This window comes from Fusarium odoratissimum, assembly GCF_000260195.1.
Source record: "Fusarium odoratissimum NRRL 54006 unplaced genomic scaffold supercont1.28, whole genome shotgun sequence".
Classification (NCBI taxonomy): domain Eukaryota; kingdom Fungi; phylum Ascomycota; class Sordariomycetes; order Hypocreales; family Nectriaceae; genus Fusarium; species Fusarium odoratissimum.
In genome coordinates, this window is record NW_022158712.1 from 456,745 (window position 1) to 471,463 (window position 14,719).

The following is a 14,719-nucleotide window of genomic DNA, read 5'->3' on the forward strand; positions in this document are numbered from 1 at the left end:
AAAATTCATCAGGTGGCAACGAATTTCGGTCAACAAGGTAAAGTGACCGTTCTAGTTACGTCATTACTTGTTTCTTGTTCGAGTTGTGTGGAGAATTTCTTCGCTGTTCCTGATATGGATAGCCGTTAGTGGATAAGTTGGCGCAGTGATGACTCCCGGGAATAATCTGTGAATAACCTCATCGGCACGGGAATGCCGATCGCGGCCCGAGATGTCAGCAAAAGTTTCTCAGGGTTTTTATAAAGATGCGAAGACGCGATGGTATCTCCGAGCCGAGATGATGATCTCGCGAGATAATTGTAAGTGCTTATTGTATTACGGAGACTATTCGGGGACTGTTGAAGGGGAGGTAAGAAAGCTTGGGACCTCTTTTCTAAGTGATGAACAGACTTCCGTAAGTTTAGCAAAACTCATCAAGACTTTAGACTTGTTGATCTTGGCACTCTGATTCCACGTCGGAAGATTTCTCGATGTTTAAGGCTATTCTAAGATCTTCAAAGCCGCGACTTGTCGGATTCGCCTTTCGCTGGCTTCCATTCGAAGTGGTGTTTTCCCTTGCTTGGTTCGCCTCTATGTTCCTCCTTCAGATCGAACTTGTGATTGCCAAAGTAATCCAGTTCTGCTTCTGTCAATTGAGTGGGCAGATCCACAGAAGTTGAATACTTGTAGTATTCTAGACTTTGGCTCATGGCGGGGATGACCATGTCGGACTCCAACGCTGTGATGATGCATCGCTTCATTGAAGGGAGAAGGCTGGTTAGTTGTTTTTCGAGTTGGCTGTTAGATAAGAGGTTGTTCTTGCTGGGGGATTTGCTGTAGACTTTGTGAAGAAGGTCCATGATACCTCCTGCTTGAATGATTGACCCGGCGCTCCAGACGTGTAGTAGGTCTTGGTAGTTGATGTGCCATTCGCGCTGCTGATCCATTTCACGAATGATCTGCAGACCCTGCGTGAAGCACAGCAATAGACAGAAGTACGTCGCCTTTCGGAGATCTTCGATAAACTCATCTCTCGAAGGGACTTTCATCGCTGAGGACTGCCGACGTCCAGAGGCCTCAGCATCAGCCGCGCGCTGATCCAATTCTGCAGAAGTACACCTGAACAAATGCGCACTGACAATATTCGCGGCAGGGACGTGAAGTCTCACCGCCTCTTCGCAAGACCATGTCCCCGTCCCTTCAGTGTTATCAACATCCTGCACCACCTTATCCTGAACCCTCCCCAGAACATATCGTCCCTCCTCATCCTTGGTCCTGTTGATATCAACAGCGATATAGATCAGAAACGTATTATACAATTCTTTTGTTTGGTTCCACTGCTCAAAAACACCAGCTGCTTCCTCATAGCTGAGCTGAAGACCCTTGGTGAGGATGTCCCAAACTTCGGAAATAACTGACATCATGCCTTGTTCGATTCCATTGTGAATCATCTTGACATAATGGCCTGAACCGCCTGGACCAATTGGGCAGGTACATGGTCTACCATCGTGATCTTTTGCTGCGACTCTCCTGAGAAGGGGCATGATGATCTCGAGGGCTTGGGGGTCGCCGCCTGGTGACATTGACGGGCCGGCTCGTGCGCTCTGATAACCGCCTGAGACGCCACATCCGACATAAAACATGCCATCTTTTGCAAGATCCGCTTGTCGTCGTTCCGTGTTGCCGTAGAACTCGTTTGAACAATCGAGAATGATATCCCCCTTCGTCATATACGGCCGTAGAGCCTTGACACATTCATCGCCGGGATTTCCGTGTGGAATACTGAAGATAATGATGCGTGGGTGGTTCTCGGAGTAGATCTCTTCGCAGAGTTGTTGATAGCTTTGTTGTCGAAAGACTCGAGTTTCTTCGTTGACGTCCTTGACCATTTTCTCAGCTGCTTTCATATTGTATTCACCTGAAATTGATCAGTGCTTATAAGTTACGGTGAGCTATGTTACGTACTGATGTCGTAGTAGTAGACTTTGTAGTCTTTTTCGGCAAAGAGGAGGGACATCATGGAGCCCATGCTGCCCATTCCCACCATACCGATCTGCTCATAATACTATTAGCAAGAACTATGTGACCCAAAAGCCATCCAATCTACCTTTGCTATTTGCCTTTCTGGCATGATGAACTGTTGTGGCAAATCTTGCGCTCGTCGTGATAGCTGGAAAGCTTGTCGAAGGCCGCGGAAAAGGGTTACTATCACGTCGCGATGTAAACAAGAGAACTTCTGAGGTGAGGCTCAAAAGATTAGGATAGTAGTTTTTCTGCTTATCTGATATGGTATGTCGTCACCAGGATGTATCTCGGCGAAGACCCTTGACGACGAATAAGGGTTGTATCAATTTGACGTCAGAGTGAACAACGAATGTCATCGGATCGCTGAGCCAATTCCCCTGGCACTTTTTATGGAGATTCCCCTACAGGTTCTAGGGGAGGCAAGAAACCTTAGGACCTTGACCCTGAGCGATGAAAATATGGATTTAAGTAACTTAGCTGAGCTTAGGGGACTCTTTACTAACTTTATTTTGGGATACTGTCTAAAGTCCTAAGTGTTCTCGCTCCCCGAGGAGGGCCTGGAACATTAAGGAAGATCTACATAATTATATTATTGGGTCCAACCTATTAAGGGTAGAGTAGGTCCATGCTCTCGAGGAGCAAGGTTACCTTAGACTTTAGTAACTGAATCCTAGAGTTAACTTATTTACTAAGCTTTTAAGCTTATTTTAAAATTTCTCCGGTCCCTTGCCCATAATTAATCTCCAGGTTTATTTACATTCCTAACCCTTTACAATTTGAAGGTTAAATGTTATAATTTAGAAATAAGAGCCCCAAGGTTGGTGTCCGCGCTAAAGTGTACCATCCCATAAAAGCCGGCTGGATAAAACCTCTATATTCTCCGATTTGACTTTGCCCCTGTGGAAGTCTATGCAAAGAAGTGAGTCAAGCCATTGAAAAACTTATCCAGTAGAGTTATCCTCGGACTATCAAAGACGCCCTTGTCTCGACCCATTGCTTCTAGTCTTCACTCTCCTCACCACCTCAACGATCAACCTCACGACGCAACCTTTTCGCCCAACCTCAGACATCACAACAATGGATCCATTCTCTATACTCCCATCACTCGTCCAGACTGAGATCTTTGTGCATCTCCAGTCTGATATCGGCGTCAAGTAAGTAATCCAAGCATCTGCATCGATGCTTTGGCATTTCATTGCTTACAAGAAAAGTATCCTGCGCTGCATCATGGACGGCATCTTAAATGGAGACACCTCCGGCGACCTCCTTCGAGATGCCTTAGGAATCATCTAGATCTCGGATAAAGCTTCTGCCAAAAGGTACCGGCAAATCGAGATGTGGAAAACCATGGAGCTGCCAGACACCTTGGATCTCGAGCAGCTTGAGGCACTATGGCACATAATCTCTCGTATGATCATCGTTATCGAAGATTACGTGTCAAAAGCAACAAGCGAATGTCCTCCACTAGCCTACCTTGGCACTCTGGACCTCCTCAACGGTTCTGGAAGTTATTTCAAGGGGCAGAGATTAGATACCACAGCCGTCAGGTTCTCTAGTTTGACTGGTGCAGTATGCGGAGCTTTGTTTGCACATTGCCATGACTCCTGGTTACCCCATCGATCCGGCCAACCCGACCAACCATTATTGCCTTCCGAGACTAGGCAATCGACATTGGACTCCGCTACGCTGCCTAATACAACCGCTCCATCATCTTCTCGGCACGGATTAATATTCCCTGACAACATTTGCTTTGACGCGAAAGCATATGAGAGAGGTTTAGATGAATATGCAAACGATTTCCAGAGGAGGCTTCCCTGTTTCGGGCTAGACTATCTTTGTCAAATCCTCATGTTTATAAGCAAAGATCCAGCACGTATACCTATTCTTAGAATATGGCTGCGGACTTTGCGTTTACATTGCTTCTTTCCATGGCCTAGGCTATTCCCCGCGACCGTCGACAATAGGGATCTTGAAAATTACAATCGACTACAGTCAAGTCAGCGGCAGCTCAAAGAGACGGAGAATAACCCAGAAGACGACGAAGTCATTACGTACTCAGCTAGAGACATCATTTATCTGCACGGTTCATGTTGTCTTAGTCTGCACGGAATCCAGCTTCGTACTTACCGACAACGAGCCTGGGGTCTATTCGACGACGATAGGCTGTATCCAAAGCATGTTACCCACTTCCCGACTCTCAATGATATTCAGCAAATAGAAAAAGCTTTTTTGAACAGGGCGTGGCTTGATGCAGAGCTTGAAATCCGTCGAGGATGGTCTCAAACGTGGCAGGAGTATTGGTTTTTGAGAATGCCGGAACCTCCTGGCAAATGCTACGATGAAAGAGATGACGAGGTTGCGATTGATGGATATCTAGGGCCGCGTGGAAGGTTCTTTCGTGCTTGTTCCGAGAAGCTGCCAGATATCGGAGAATGAGGAAACAGGTTTGCGTGGTAGAGCATTACTTAAATTTGTGCTGAAGACTTCAGAAGGTTGATATGAACTCGTCATTTGCTTATCGTAATCGTTACTAGCATGTCGCTGGTGCCTTTCAACACCAGGATTACACTGAAACGATGTACTAGAAAGGCTTTTATATACTTATTATATAAGAATTAAATACATCTTTAAATTGATCACTATGTAGACACGTGGTGCGAAAGTAACGCGCTTGGTGTAGGCTAAGTTAGGTATCTCGCCGATGTGCCGTAATAAAAGTTAAGAGCTCTTCGTTGCCTTGATGATAACATCGCTAGCCTTCTCAGCAACAATGTACAATGGCAGCGCGATATAGAAACCAGGAATCTTAGGAAAAACACTAGCATCAACAACGCGCAGACCCTCAGTACCCCTAACCTTGAACTCAGAGTCCAACACAGCCATAGGATCATCATCAGCACCAATAGCAGCAGTGCATGAAGCGTGATGGCCCCATGCCTCATCTTTGAGGAACTGTTTCGCCTTTTGCTCATTGTTTGTCTGGCTTCCGGGCCATACTTCAGGGAACTCGCCGTCAAGAGGGATCAAGTCGTCAAATGCCTTGCGAGCAAACTCGAAGCCTTCGTAGGTGGCTTGGAGATCCTTATCACCTTCTCCGTTTGCGTTGACGCCGGTGTCGAAGTAGTTGAAGTTGATGATGGGCATGTCGCGTGGGTCAGTGGACTTCAAGGTGACAGTACCAGCGTTGTTACGGCTATGGGCCTTGAGGATGATCCAGGCCCAGTGCTCGGCATCGGCGAGTGAGTCAGCGGCATAGCCGGGGAAGTAGCCCTTGAACTTGGCTGGGGCGCCAGAGATGAGAAGATCAGGTTCATCCTCAGCGACAGAGGACTTGAGGACAACAGCGATGGCGATACCATTGGTCGCATACACGCCCTTGGTGATAGGACCCAGACCCTTCTTGTACTGCTCCAGACAAGGATCCGGCATCGTCTCAAGGAAAGTACACTTAGATGTGATGACAAAGTCGCTGTTAGTCTTGCCAATCACAGTATTCTCATACCGATCCTGCATGTTGGTCCCAACACCAGGAAGATCAACCAGCACAGGAATCTTAAAAGAGTCAAGCTCCTTCTTGGGACCGATGCCACTGAGCTTGAGAAGCTGAGGAGTGTTGAAAGAACCAGCGGAGATGATGACTTCGCGCTTGGCTTTGACACTGCCGGTACCAGTGGGCTTGGCTGATCCAGAGCGAGGATCGGCGCGGTAGAGGCTTGCGCCTTGCATGTAGTTGACACCGACGGCACGGGGCTTGGAACCGCTCTTGTCGAAGTTGATCTTGGTGACCTACAACTATGTAAGTAGTAGTAAAGTGTATGGAATAAGGAACTTACAAGGGTGTTGAGCTTGATGTCAAGATGGTACTTGCGAGATCCATCCTTGTTGACAGCCTTGGCAGTGTTGAGGATAAAGTCTCGAGGACCACCACGAACAGAGTCAGCCATCGACAGCGGGACCTGATAAAGTCCAGTCTTGCTAGTCTGACCTGGTGCATTAAGATCACGAAGCAAGACCTGGCCAAGGCCTGCGACAGTGTTCAAGACGAATCCCAAAAGGCCCTTGCCCATGGCTGAAGCAGCAGAGATGATCAAAGATAGAAGCTTCTGATCCTCGACAACCAAGGACAGTGAAGTGAGAGAAGTACCCAGCCAGCCATTGAAACCGTGACCAATGATGCTGCTGGGAAGATACATGTTCTTCTCCAACTTCTCAAAGTAAGACCGCATGTTGTCAGGGCTCCAAGAGTCATCACCCGTAAGGCTGGCGATGTAAGACCAGTCACTGTCATGAGCGGCGATAGTGATCAGGGCGTTGTGACGAGTGCATCCACCGAGAGTACCAGCACGAGGATAAAGAACACCCAAAGGCTTTGCATCATTAGGTGGGGTGAGTCCAACGTAGTAGCTGCCATCGGTCTTTTGGTAAACCATCTTTGAGTCCTTCTTTTGTTGCTTGGGGTCAGGGTAATGGTTGACAAAGTAGTTCCATCGTGTGTCCTCGAACTCAGTCGACATGAGATGCAAGGCGGGAACCTTCTCAACCCAATCATCGCCAGAGTCACCACCGGCGTCAATGAGAAGGACTTTGAAGCCCGCAACAGCGAGGTTGGCGGCGACAGGGCCGCCACCTGCACCAGAACCGACGACTACATAGTCGTATTCAACGCCGGTATCGCGTTTGCCGATGAAAGGATTATGCGACTTGGGGGAAGAGCTCCATGGTACAGAACTGCCAATGTGAGTATGATGCAGTAATTGAGAGACTGGGGGACCTACAAGGCAGAGGCTGAATCAGCCAGAACAGAAATGCAAGTAATAACGAATGACAAACGCATCTTGGCTACTCAGCGCCAAGTACTTAGAAAACCCAAAAGATTGAATAGAATGAATGGACGGCTTTCTAGAGCATGAAACAAGAATTCCAAATGCCGTGCCTGCCAGGTAGATAATAAAGAGGAGAAATTAGGTCCCTGCCGCCCAAAATACTACCAAACCCCGCCTGTAAAAACGATCGCCAGGAGGTATTCCAGGAACAGAACAACGCATTCGGCCTTGCACATCCGGATGGAAACGTCTGTATGAAAGCGGAACTTGACTTCTGATCGATTCCGCTTATCAAGGACGGGCAAAGGATTCAGTGCGCATCGATGCAGTAGATTGACGGAAACGTTTTGGAGCCCGAGAAAAAGAAAGCAAATAGGCGAAGTAACTCAACGCGGAGACCTTGGGTTCGTTGCCCCTGGGCTAATAAGGTTGTACTCGCGCGTTACAGTAGTAATCGCGGTGGAGTTGGGCAGAAGGGGAAAGGGAACTTGAAATGCCGTCGTATTTGGTTAGTGACAGGGCAACGTTGTCAGTCTAGCATCGGCTAAGGTGCGGAGATTCCACCTGTAATCTTGACAAGTGAAACTGATGACACCATTGTCGTGAAATGGGTGATGCAGTGCGGTATAAGTGAAATGAGAGGGTGCCAAAAATAACAGACTTTAGGTAACACATTTTCATAGACTTTGAGATCTGCCCGAGCCGTGAATGGCGATATTCGCAATCTAGGACATTTAATATCGCTCTTTCATTACAGCAGGGCTGACCGTTGAGCTAGACTACGGGGATCAAGCATGCTGTCCCGTCTGTGCAACGGTGTCAGTTAGTGAAACATTTCCCCGGACGATCATAGCTACAAACGTACAAGCCTCAACAATAACCTCTGCCCCAACAACCCTTTTGGTTTAGACGTAGTCACTAGTGCATAACATAATCAACGACAAAGAACTCTCAGTTCTTCTAAAATTCTAAATAGTAGGCAGTGAGGCACTAACTAACTTTTCCAGGTCCATCAAATGACACGATGATCGACATTATACAGGCTCAGACGGAACAGCCGGCCTCCTATCCGTCCACGCACTCTCCTCGTGGCCCAGCTCCCTCCCCATGTGCGTGAGCTCAATTACCGAAGAATCATCATGATGGCGCGAGTACCTTGTCGAGATCTCCGTCTCGATGGTGATCTGCGGCGTGTTGCCGCCCTTTCTGTCAGAGGTCGGTTGCTTCGACTCCGAGATGTTGGCGTAGCTGTTCTTGCTGCGGTTCGTGGAGGCAAAGACCTTGGGGAAGATTATGCCGAAGAGCGCGCGGATGGCGGGCATGCAGGCGCAGATTATGCCCACGGGGACTTCGATTGTGCTCCAGTACCCGATTTCGACGTAGTCCTCTGTATACTGTTAGGGCGGAAAGTGGGAGGGGATTGTGGAGACGTACGAGTCACGTTGCTGGTGGTTGCGTAGCTTGCCAGAGATTGAAGGCGGACTGCACTGACAATCGTGACACTAAAATGTTAGCGAAAGAAATGGCATTGGGAAGGGAAACCTACAAGATACCGATGCTAAACATGAGCATGAGCTGTATCTTCTTCTTCAGCGACATCGACAGTGCATAAAGCTCCTTCAACGGTATGACCATCGTTCCAACATCAAGAATGATGTTCAAAATCGCTGCAAACCAGCCCTGCAGGTTGATGTTGTTGCACTTGGCCTTGAACTCCTTGTCCCATGCCCTCCAAGCGCCCTCAATTGGTCTGCATTGGAAGATGGAAATGAGCTCAAACGTGATGAAGTATGCGACGTTCAGACCGATGAAGATCCAGCATGCCAGTCGGATATTCTTGCCAGGGAAGACTTTGAGATAGAAGAGGAGGATAGAGATCTTGGTAGCGGGGAGGGCTCCAAGGTAGAGAAGCTCGTCCCAGTAGAATAGCTGATCTGGGGTCAGTAAGGTGAATGTGGTGGAGGGAGATGGGACTCACGTAAAGAAAATCGGTGATATCGTCGGGATGAACGTTCCATATATCTTTACCAAGTCCAACGCGTGAGACTGCCATCTGATTAGCAGCAAATCGAGGCAATCAACAAGTATGGACTTACTCTGCACAGACAATGCGTTGAGCGGTATCATGAGAGCCTATACGATGGTGAGCTGCTGCGTTGAAGAGGTAGGGCGCGATACAGATACATACCACGGCGAAGAGCATGACCCAATCGTCGGATCCCCATGTTTGCTTAACGACAAACACTCTGGCCATGACACGCAGACCAAAGCCGATGAGGCCGAGAACAAGAAAGACGATACCGATAACCCATACCAGCGTTGTGCGATCGCGAGATGGCGCGTTGCAAGTATGCTTGGAGTAACTTTGAACCACTAAACACTCAATCAGTAACCCGTGGGACAGCGCGGGACAGCTGAGAACAAACTTACACAGACTCTCCCTCACCGTACAATTAGCAGCAACACATGCTGAGATCTTCTCATTAAGCTCAACATTTGTACAGATACACGTAACGTTCAGACCACAAGGCGACTTGATCGCTTCACTCTGAATGCAGAGTGCCTACCCGACGAGTTAGCTATACATATCTCGATAGCGGAAAAGCTTCACCAACACCACAAGTTGGAGGCTCTTCGGGCGCCGCGGCGGCCGATACACCAAGCTGAAATAAAGCCAGCACTAGTGCCAGCAAGCCAAGGACCTTCATGCCACCGGATAAAGAGACCATAAACGGTTTGGGCAGTTTACCTCGGGCGAAGAATGACAGAAAAAGAAAGAGAGAAGAAACAGGTCGGAGACGCCGGGCGGATTGGTCCCTTTCAAATCAGCTTAAAACATCGACGTGCAGTAGAGGAAACGACATGTTAAAAAGTGATGAGAAATGTTTCGGTACAGGATATCCTGGTTTGGGGGAGATCAGCACCGAGCCAAAGAGCCGGTTCTGCTATCAATGTTTGCCTGGATTATGTTGCCTCAACCGATGATACTCTACTCCATGAGCAGCTCGCAAGCTAGTCGGCAATCTCAACATACGACCCAGCGAATAGCTCAAGTTCGCTGGAACAATTCGCTAGCGAGAGAAAACTTGCCCGAGTTTTGCTTTTTCTGAGCAGGGGATGCTTGGTGATCAACAGAGCGATAATTTAGTCGGGGTAGGGTATCCTTGCGTTGTCTAGAAGGTTGACCCTGGTGAGGTGGGAGTGACTGATTGAGCAAGTTCCACTGGTTCCTCTCCGCCGGGAAAATGCCAAGTTCGCTTGCGTGATTCCCAGCGATTTGGGTCATTCTGTCAAAATTGACCTGCATACTGTACATGTCACGACAGCTCCCAGGCAATTTGCGCTGACTCGTACTTCGCACAGACTTGCATGGCACAGACTGAATTGCTTGACCACTTTGCATAGACCATCTAAGACACAAATGTCATGCGTTATTTTAGCTTTCAACCACAAATCGGCACTTCACAAAAACTTATCCCCATTCATAAACCAGCGTCACATCGGGGAACTCAAACGAGAAAACGTGAAACGGCCAACGCCCTTTAGGCAAAAGTCTTTACTCAGCGGGGACTGCTTCCCCAATTCGACCCAAGTGGTGTTTCAAAACAATTACCGAAAGTGGCTGACTTTTCCACCTACCGGCATGCTTGTCCCGGTTCCGTGGTTTGCGGCTAAGGCGGTATGCAGCCTGTCAGGAGAGGGGAAGTAGATCTTAATCTTGACGGGCCGGAATATGATTGCGCAATAAGGGTAGATAGGGAAGAAGCTAACTAGCCAAACATATCGTATGTTTTTCCAATCCTCTCGGCATTTTTTACTTTCTTCACACTCTTTTTGTTACGCTCATTTACAAGCTAGCTACTCATCATGCAGTGGCATTACTTTCTTTCCTTTTTTCTCTGCCTTGGTGTGTATGGCTTTCCATCATACCTCGAAGGTCCTGTCGGAAAGGTCGTTTCTGCAAGACTCTCGGGGAAAGTGAACGATGCAGTTCGAAGTCACGATAAGAGACTTTCGCTTGGTCTCGCGAGCAAGCCTATCAAGGTAACTGGCGAGCACGAATTCATCCCACCCAACTTTGAGAAGGGTGATCAACGAGGTCCTTGTCCTGGTCTCAATGCGCTGGCGAACCATGGATATATCAGCCGCAAGGGAGTTACAAGCCTCGTTGAGGTAGCGGGTGCTATCAATCAAGTCTATGGAATGGGAGTAGACTTGGCTACCATCTTGGCGACAATGGGTACAGTCTTCGTTGGAAACCCTCTATCGCTCAACCCAGGCTTCTCCATCGGTAGCACTGCCAGTGGCGCACAGAATATTCTGGGTAACCTCGTCGGACTCTTGGGAACACCACGAGGTCTCAATGGATCGCATAATATTATCGAAGGTGATTCATCCAACACGCGAGATGACTTGTACGTCACTGGAGATGCGTCTACCATGGACATGAGCCTGTTTCAGTCGCTCTACGACATGGCTTCTGAGGAGGGTACTTATGACTTTGACGCTTTTGCGAAACGAGCCAAGATCCGATTCCATGAGACTGTTGCTACCAATCCGAACTTTTACTATGGACCTTTTACGGGTATGATTGCGCGAAATGCAGGCTACTTTTTTGCTTGTCGGTTGCTGTCGAACCATACTGTTGGAAGCACTGAGGATATCATGGGTAAGTAAGGTGCCTCGGAACTTACAATCAATTTGCTGATGACAGATAGACCGTGAGACTCTAAAGAGCTTCTTCGCTGTTCACGAGAAGGACGGAAGGCTTGTGTATAAGCGAGGCTGGGAAAGAATTCCCGAGAACTGGTACCGCAGGTCAATCGACTATGGTCTCATCAGTCTTAACTTGGATCTTCTCAACCTGGTTACCAAGTACCCTGAGCTCGGAAGGTTAGTCTTCAATACCGAAGCTGGAACCATGTGCTAACCAGTACAGCATCGGAGGCAACATGGGAAAAGTCAACAGCTACGCTGGCGTCGACGTAAGCAACGTCACTGGCGGAGTTCTCAATCTCACCAAGCTTCTCGAGGGCAACAACCTGCTTTGCTTCGTCTTTGAGATTGTCAAAACGGTTGCGCCAAATTCTCTTTCGACCATCTTTTCTATCATCGCAACTCCTCTAGAACTCATCACCGATGCTCTTGGATCTACACTCTTGAACCTCGCTTGCCCGGCCTTCAAGGACTTGACTGTTGGTGGACAAAACTTTGAGGATGGAATCAAGGATAAATTCCCTGGAGCCAGCCTGGGTTCCTCTGTTATCTAATCTCTAATCATCAGACACCTCGCCCATTGAGCACTATATACTTTCGCAGATACCTCTTACATAATACTGTTAAAAAGGTTCATCACATCTATACCATACAATGGATCATTTCCACTGTCCCATAGGCTTTCTATCGGTGCATATATAGGATCCATCAGCGACGTAGAGTTTAGTACTGTAGCCTGGGCCATCTCAAACTGCAATCGTTAGATCCAGAAGGAGGGTGTTGAGATATTGACTTACCTCTTGCTCGAGACTGTGGCTCGCTCCAGAAGTATAAGATTCACCCACTGAGGTATCATGGTTTACAGAGGGAATCATGTTTTGGGCCTCCTTTAGTGAGTCCTGGTTGTCGCACTGATTGATGTATTCGCGCGCGATATATGTAAACTCGCTGATAAGCGAGCCAGGCAACGTTCCTCCACTCGCAAACTCAATGCGACTGAAATGTCCCCCGGCGATATCGAGTAGGGCGAGGTTGCTTCTTGTGTCTGGGGACTTGGGGTTGCTGATGACGTGGTCAAAAAGAACAAAGAGAGCGCACAATGGGATAGCTGCAATGATCCTGAAAATTGGTTAGTATCTAGGGTGGTTATGCATGTCAGTGGACTGACCATAGTGGTGTTGAGGGCTCGACGTCAACATATGTAACAATCTCAAGTACGGATCGAGAAACTTCGATGAGCTGATCACTATGACTTATCTTGCCTAATCCGTTGCCTTGGTAGCTGTCAATCTGTAGCCTGCTCCGGAGCAAGATCAGTTTAAGGCTGTAGTAGAGATAGTTGATCCAAATCCCAACTGTACCGTGCATAGGCCTACGGAGCAAATTGAACTGCGACGGATATCCTGGGCGAAATTCTTCTGCTATAGATGCTCTCCACTGTTCAAGATCTTCAAGAAGTTGATCAATCGTCACTAGAAAGTACTGCGATCCTCTATGACAGAGCCCGGGACAGAACAGGGTATTCATCGCTCGTGACAAAAGACGGCTCTGCTGGGCGAGTATGTGCGCCCAATTTAAGGCTCCGAGATGAGACTCGGGCATGTAAGGCATATGCACAATGATATTGGCGTCGATGATAGCCTGTGAAAGTGAGTTGGAGGACCAGGAGCATCATGAGATAACTTACCGAAGGGCGGCCAAAGTGGAAGCTCATTATCTTCTCTATCACGTAAACGACCCAGAATACCCTGTAGAACGCCTTTGAGTAGGGGCTTTTACAAAGGGAAGGTGCTAGATCTTGAGCCATACGAGCCATCTCCGTCATGATCTTATGCTCGATGGATATACACGTTACTCCTAAACAATAGACAGCAACTGTTGTTATTGCCTGAAGAGCGACCAGTGAGTTCTTGGCCTTGGGGAGATCGGGCACCTTGGCTAATGCGAGGGAGAGTAATTCCCATGCTTTTCCTTTCCCAGGCTCAAAACTTCCACCGCCATCATGCAGACTACCGAGAGCGAGCACGGAGTGATATAGAGCAGAGAAAGCTGTGTCGTTGACGAGGATTGTGCTGAAGTTAGGGCTTGCAATAGTGGAGTCGAGAGTCTCCCGATCTAGGTGAGGAAAGAGAGGATGGACTTGTTCATAGTATACTGCAGTGAATTAGGTCAACTTGATTCACCTCATATCAGTGTAGATGGCCTACTAGCTATGTATTTTGCAGCAGATGAATAATCCAACGATGAAAGGCCTGGCTCAGGTAGATGCTCAGGCGAGGTACTGGTGGTTATCTTAGCCCTGCTGTTGATGACCGAGGACATTCGCCGAATAAGGTCATTGACTTTGTTATTTTGAAGCTTGGCAGAAAGCGTCTCGAGTCTACTGTCGGAGAAGAACGTGACGCTATGAGTACCACCTGTAGATGGTGAGCGAAAGCCGCGTGCTGGGAGGGCTGAAAGACGTACTCAGAAGGCCAATCCCCTGTTGAAAAGTTAGTCTTGGACGTCGCCTTCAGAAATGTTGCGCACTTTTAGGGAGAATCGTTCATCGGCATTTGGAACGTCCATTGATGATGATCCGAACAAGATCCGATCTATAAAGAGGTCATTCTGAATAGGAGGAAAGGCGATATCTTGTTTCGGATTTGCATAAGTCTAGTCGGATAAGCGCCCAGTTGGAAGAGAATCCAGCGAGACATACCGCGAGGTTCGGCCCGGAAGGGCTGACGTCTTTGACTTTGATGCTTGAAGACGCATCGCCGGTAGTAATCAATATATCTCGGTTCACTAGCATGTATCAGATATGATGAGAAGACAGAATGGATGAGATCACGTACCATTCTTCCTACGTGGTATTTTGCGCGTCCCAAACCGACAAATCGCGCCTCGGATCTATGCATGTCATAATTAGTACCATCCTGCAGCGGCTGATATCCACTCACGGTACAACTCTGGCACGGCGGAGGGTAACCTGCACAATCAGCCTCAAACTCTACTCCAAGCCCAAGTCATTACTCACCGGAACAGCGGATCTTTCTAGCCTTGCAAGAATCGCACGCTTTGGAGGTAAGGGTACTCCGGAGTCGACGTTCGGAAAGAGGCGGAGTCGGCGGCATTTTGGGAGAGTCCGTTACAGAGTCGAGTTAAAGAAGAGGTAATGACGGAGAAGAGACACG

The 14,719-nt window shown here is 48.2% G+C and overlaps 6 protein-coding genes across 6 annotated transcripts; 2 read left to right on the forward strand and 4 right to left on the reverse strand.

Moving 5' to 3' along the window:
• Positions 1 to 328: 328 nt before the first annotated feature.
• FOIG_12803 (uncharacterized protein) lies at positions 329 to 1,996 on the reverse strand (the record flags this gene model as incomplete). The annotated part of the gene is made up of 2 exons (XM_031213742.1): positions 329 to 1,897; positions 1,945 to 1,996. 2 exons carry the CDS (start codon positions 1,994 to 1,996, stop codon positions 495 to 497), a joined length of 1,455 nt encoding a protein of 484 aa, XP_031056700.1. The 3' UTR covers positions 329 to 494.
• Positions 1,997 to 3,081: 1,085 nt separating this feature from the next.
• Positions 3,082 to 3,297, forward strand: FOIG_12804 (uncharacterized protein; the record flags this gene model as incomplete). Its single annotated transcript, XM_031213743.1, has 2 exons — positions 3,082 to 3,158; positions 3,216 to 3,297. 2 exons carry the CDS (start codon positions 3,082 to 3,084, stop codon positions 3,295 to 3,297), a joined length of 159 nt encoding a protein of 52 aa, XP_031056701.1.
• Positions 3,298 to 4,585: 1,288 nt separating this feature from the next.
• FOIG_12805 (choline dehydrogenase) lies at positions 4,586 to 7,257 on the reverse strand. Its single transcript, XM_031213744.1, has 3 exons — positions 6,780 to 7,257; positions 5,838 to 6,732; positions 4,586 to 5,790 (listed from the first exon to the last, which is right to left on the reverse strand). The coding sequence occupies exons 1-3, from the start codon at positions 6,836 to 6,838 to the stop codon at positions 4,723 to 4,725; spliced, it is 2,022 nt and encodes a 673-aa protein (XP_031056702.1). The 5' UTR covers positions 6,839 to 7,257; the 3' UTR covers positions 4,586 to 4,722.
• Positions 7,258 to 7,777: 520 nt separating this feature from the next.
• On the reverse strand, positions 7,778 to 9,556 carry FOIG_12806 (uncharacterized protein; the record flags this gene model as incomplete). The annotated part of the gene is made up of 8 exons (XM_031213745.1): positions 7,778 to 8,214; positions 8,262 to 8,329; positions 8,374 to 8,756; positions 8,806 to 8,873; positions 8,924 to 8,960; positions 9,016 to 9,200; positions 9,258 to 9,390; positions 9,443 to 9,556. The coding sequence occupies 8 exons, from the start codon at positions 9,554 to 9,556 to the stop codon at positions 7,862 to 7,864; spliced, it is 1,341 nt and encodes a 446-aa protein (XP_031056703.1). The 3' UTR covers positions 7,778 to 7,861.
• A 1,032-nt stretch (positions 9,557 to 10,588) lies between these two features.
• On the forward strand, positions 10,589 to 12,237 carry FOIG_12807 (uncharacterized protein). Its single transcript, XM_031213746.1, has 3 exons — positions 10,589 to 11,496; positions 11,546 to 11,720; positions 11,767 to 12,237. Exons 1-3 carry the CDS (start codon positions 10,695 to 10,697, stop codon positions 12,095 to 12,097), a joined length of 1,308 nt encoding a protein of 435 aa, XP_031056704.1. The 5' UTR covers positions 10,589 to 10,694; the 3' UTR covers positions 12,098 to 12,237.
• FOIG_12808 (uncharacterized protein) lies at positions 11,791 to 14,684 on the reverse strand. The gene is made up of 11 exons (XM_031213747.1): positions 14,563 to 14,684; positions 14,486 to 14,514; positions 14,381 to 14,435; positions 14,245 to 14,330; positions 14,073 to 14,198; positions 14,010 to 14,025; positions 13,751 to 13,960; positions 13,231 to 13,697; positions 12,712 to 13,184; positions 12,341 to 12,662; positions 11,791 to 12,294 (listed from the first exon to the last, which is right to left on the reverse strand). The coding sequence occupies exons 1-11, from the start codon at positions 14,657 to 14,659 to the stop codon at positions 12,154 to 12,156; spliced, it is 2,022 nt and encodes a 673-aa protein (XP_031056705.1). The 5' UTR covers positions 14,660 to 14,684; the 3' UTR covers positions 11,791 to 12,153.
• Between the last annotated feature and the right edge of the window lie 35 nt (positions 14,685 to 14,719).

Coding starts and splice junctions, on each gene's coding strand:
- FOIG_12807 (XM_031213746.1), top strand. CDS start 10,695: ATGCAGTGGCATTACTTTCTTTCCTTTTTTCTCTGCCTTGGTGTGTAT. Junction 11,497..11,545: donor AAGCACTGAGGATATCATGG/GTAAGTAAGGTG, acceptor GATGACAGATAG/ACCGTGAGACTCTAAAGAGC. Junction 11,721..11,766: donor AAGTACCCTGAGCTCGGAAG/GTTAGTCTTCAA, acceptor TAACCAGTACAG/CATCGGAGGCAACATGGGAA.
- FOIG_12805 (XM_031213744.1), bottom strand. CDS start 6,838: ATGCGTTTGTCATTCGTTATTACTTGCATTTCTGTTCTGGCTGATTCA. Junction 6,733..6,779: donor GCTGATTCAGCCTCTGCCTT/GTAGGTCCCCCA, acceptor TCACATTGGCAG/TTCTGTACCATGGAGCTCTT. Junction 5,791..5,837: donor ACATCAAGCTCAACACCCTT/GTAAGTTCCTTA, acceptor ACATAGTTGTAG/GTCACCAAGATCAACTTCGA.
- FOIG_12808 (XM_031213747.1), bottom strand. CDS start 14,659: ATGCCGCCGACTCCGCCTCTTTCCGAACGTCGACTCCGGAGTACCCTT. Junction 14,436..14,485: donor CGCCGTGCCAGAGTTGTACC/GTGAGTGGATAT, acceptor TGACATGCATAG/ATCCGAGGCGCGATTTGTCG. Junction 13,698..13,750: donor TGCTGCAAAATACATAGCTA/GTAGGCCATCTA, acceptor AATTCACTGCAG/TATACTATGAACAAGTCCAT.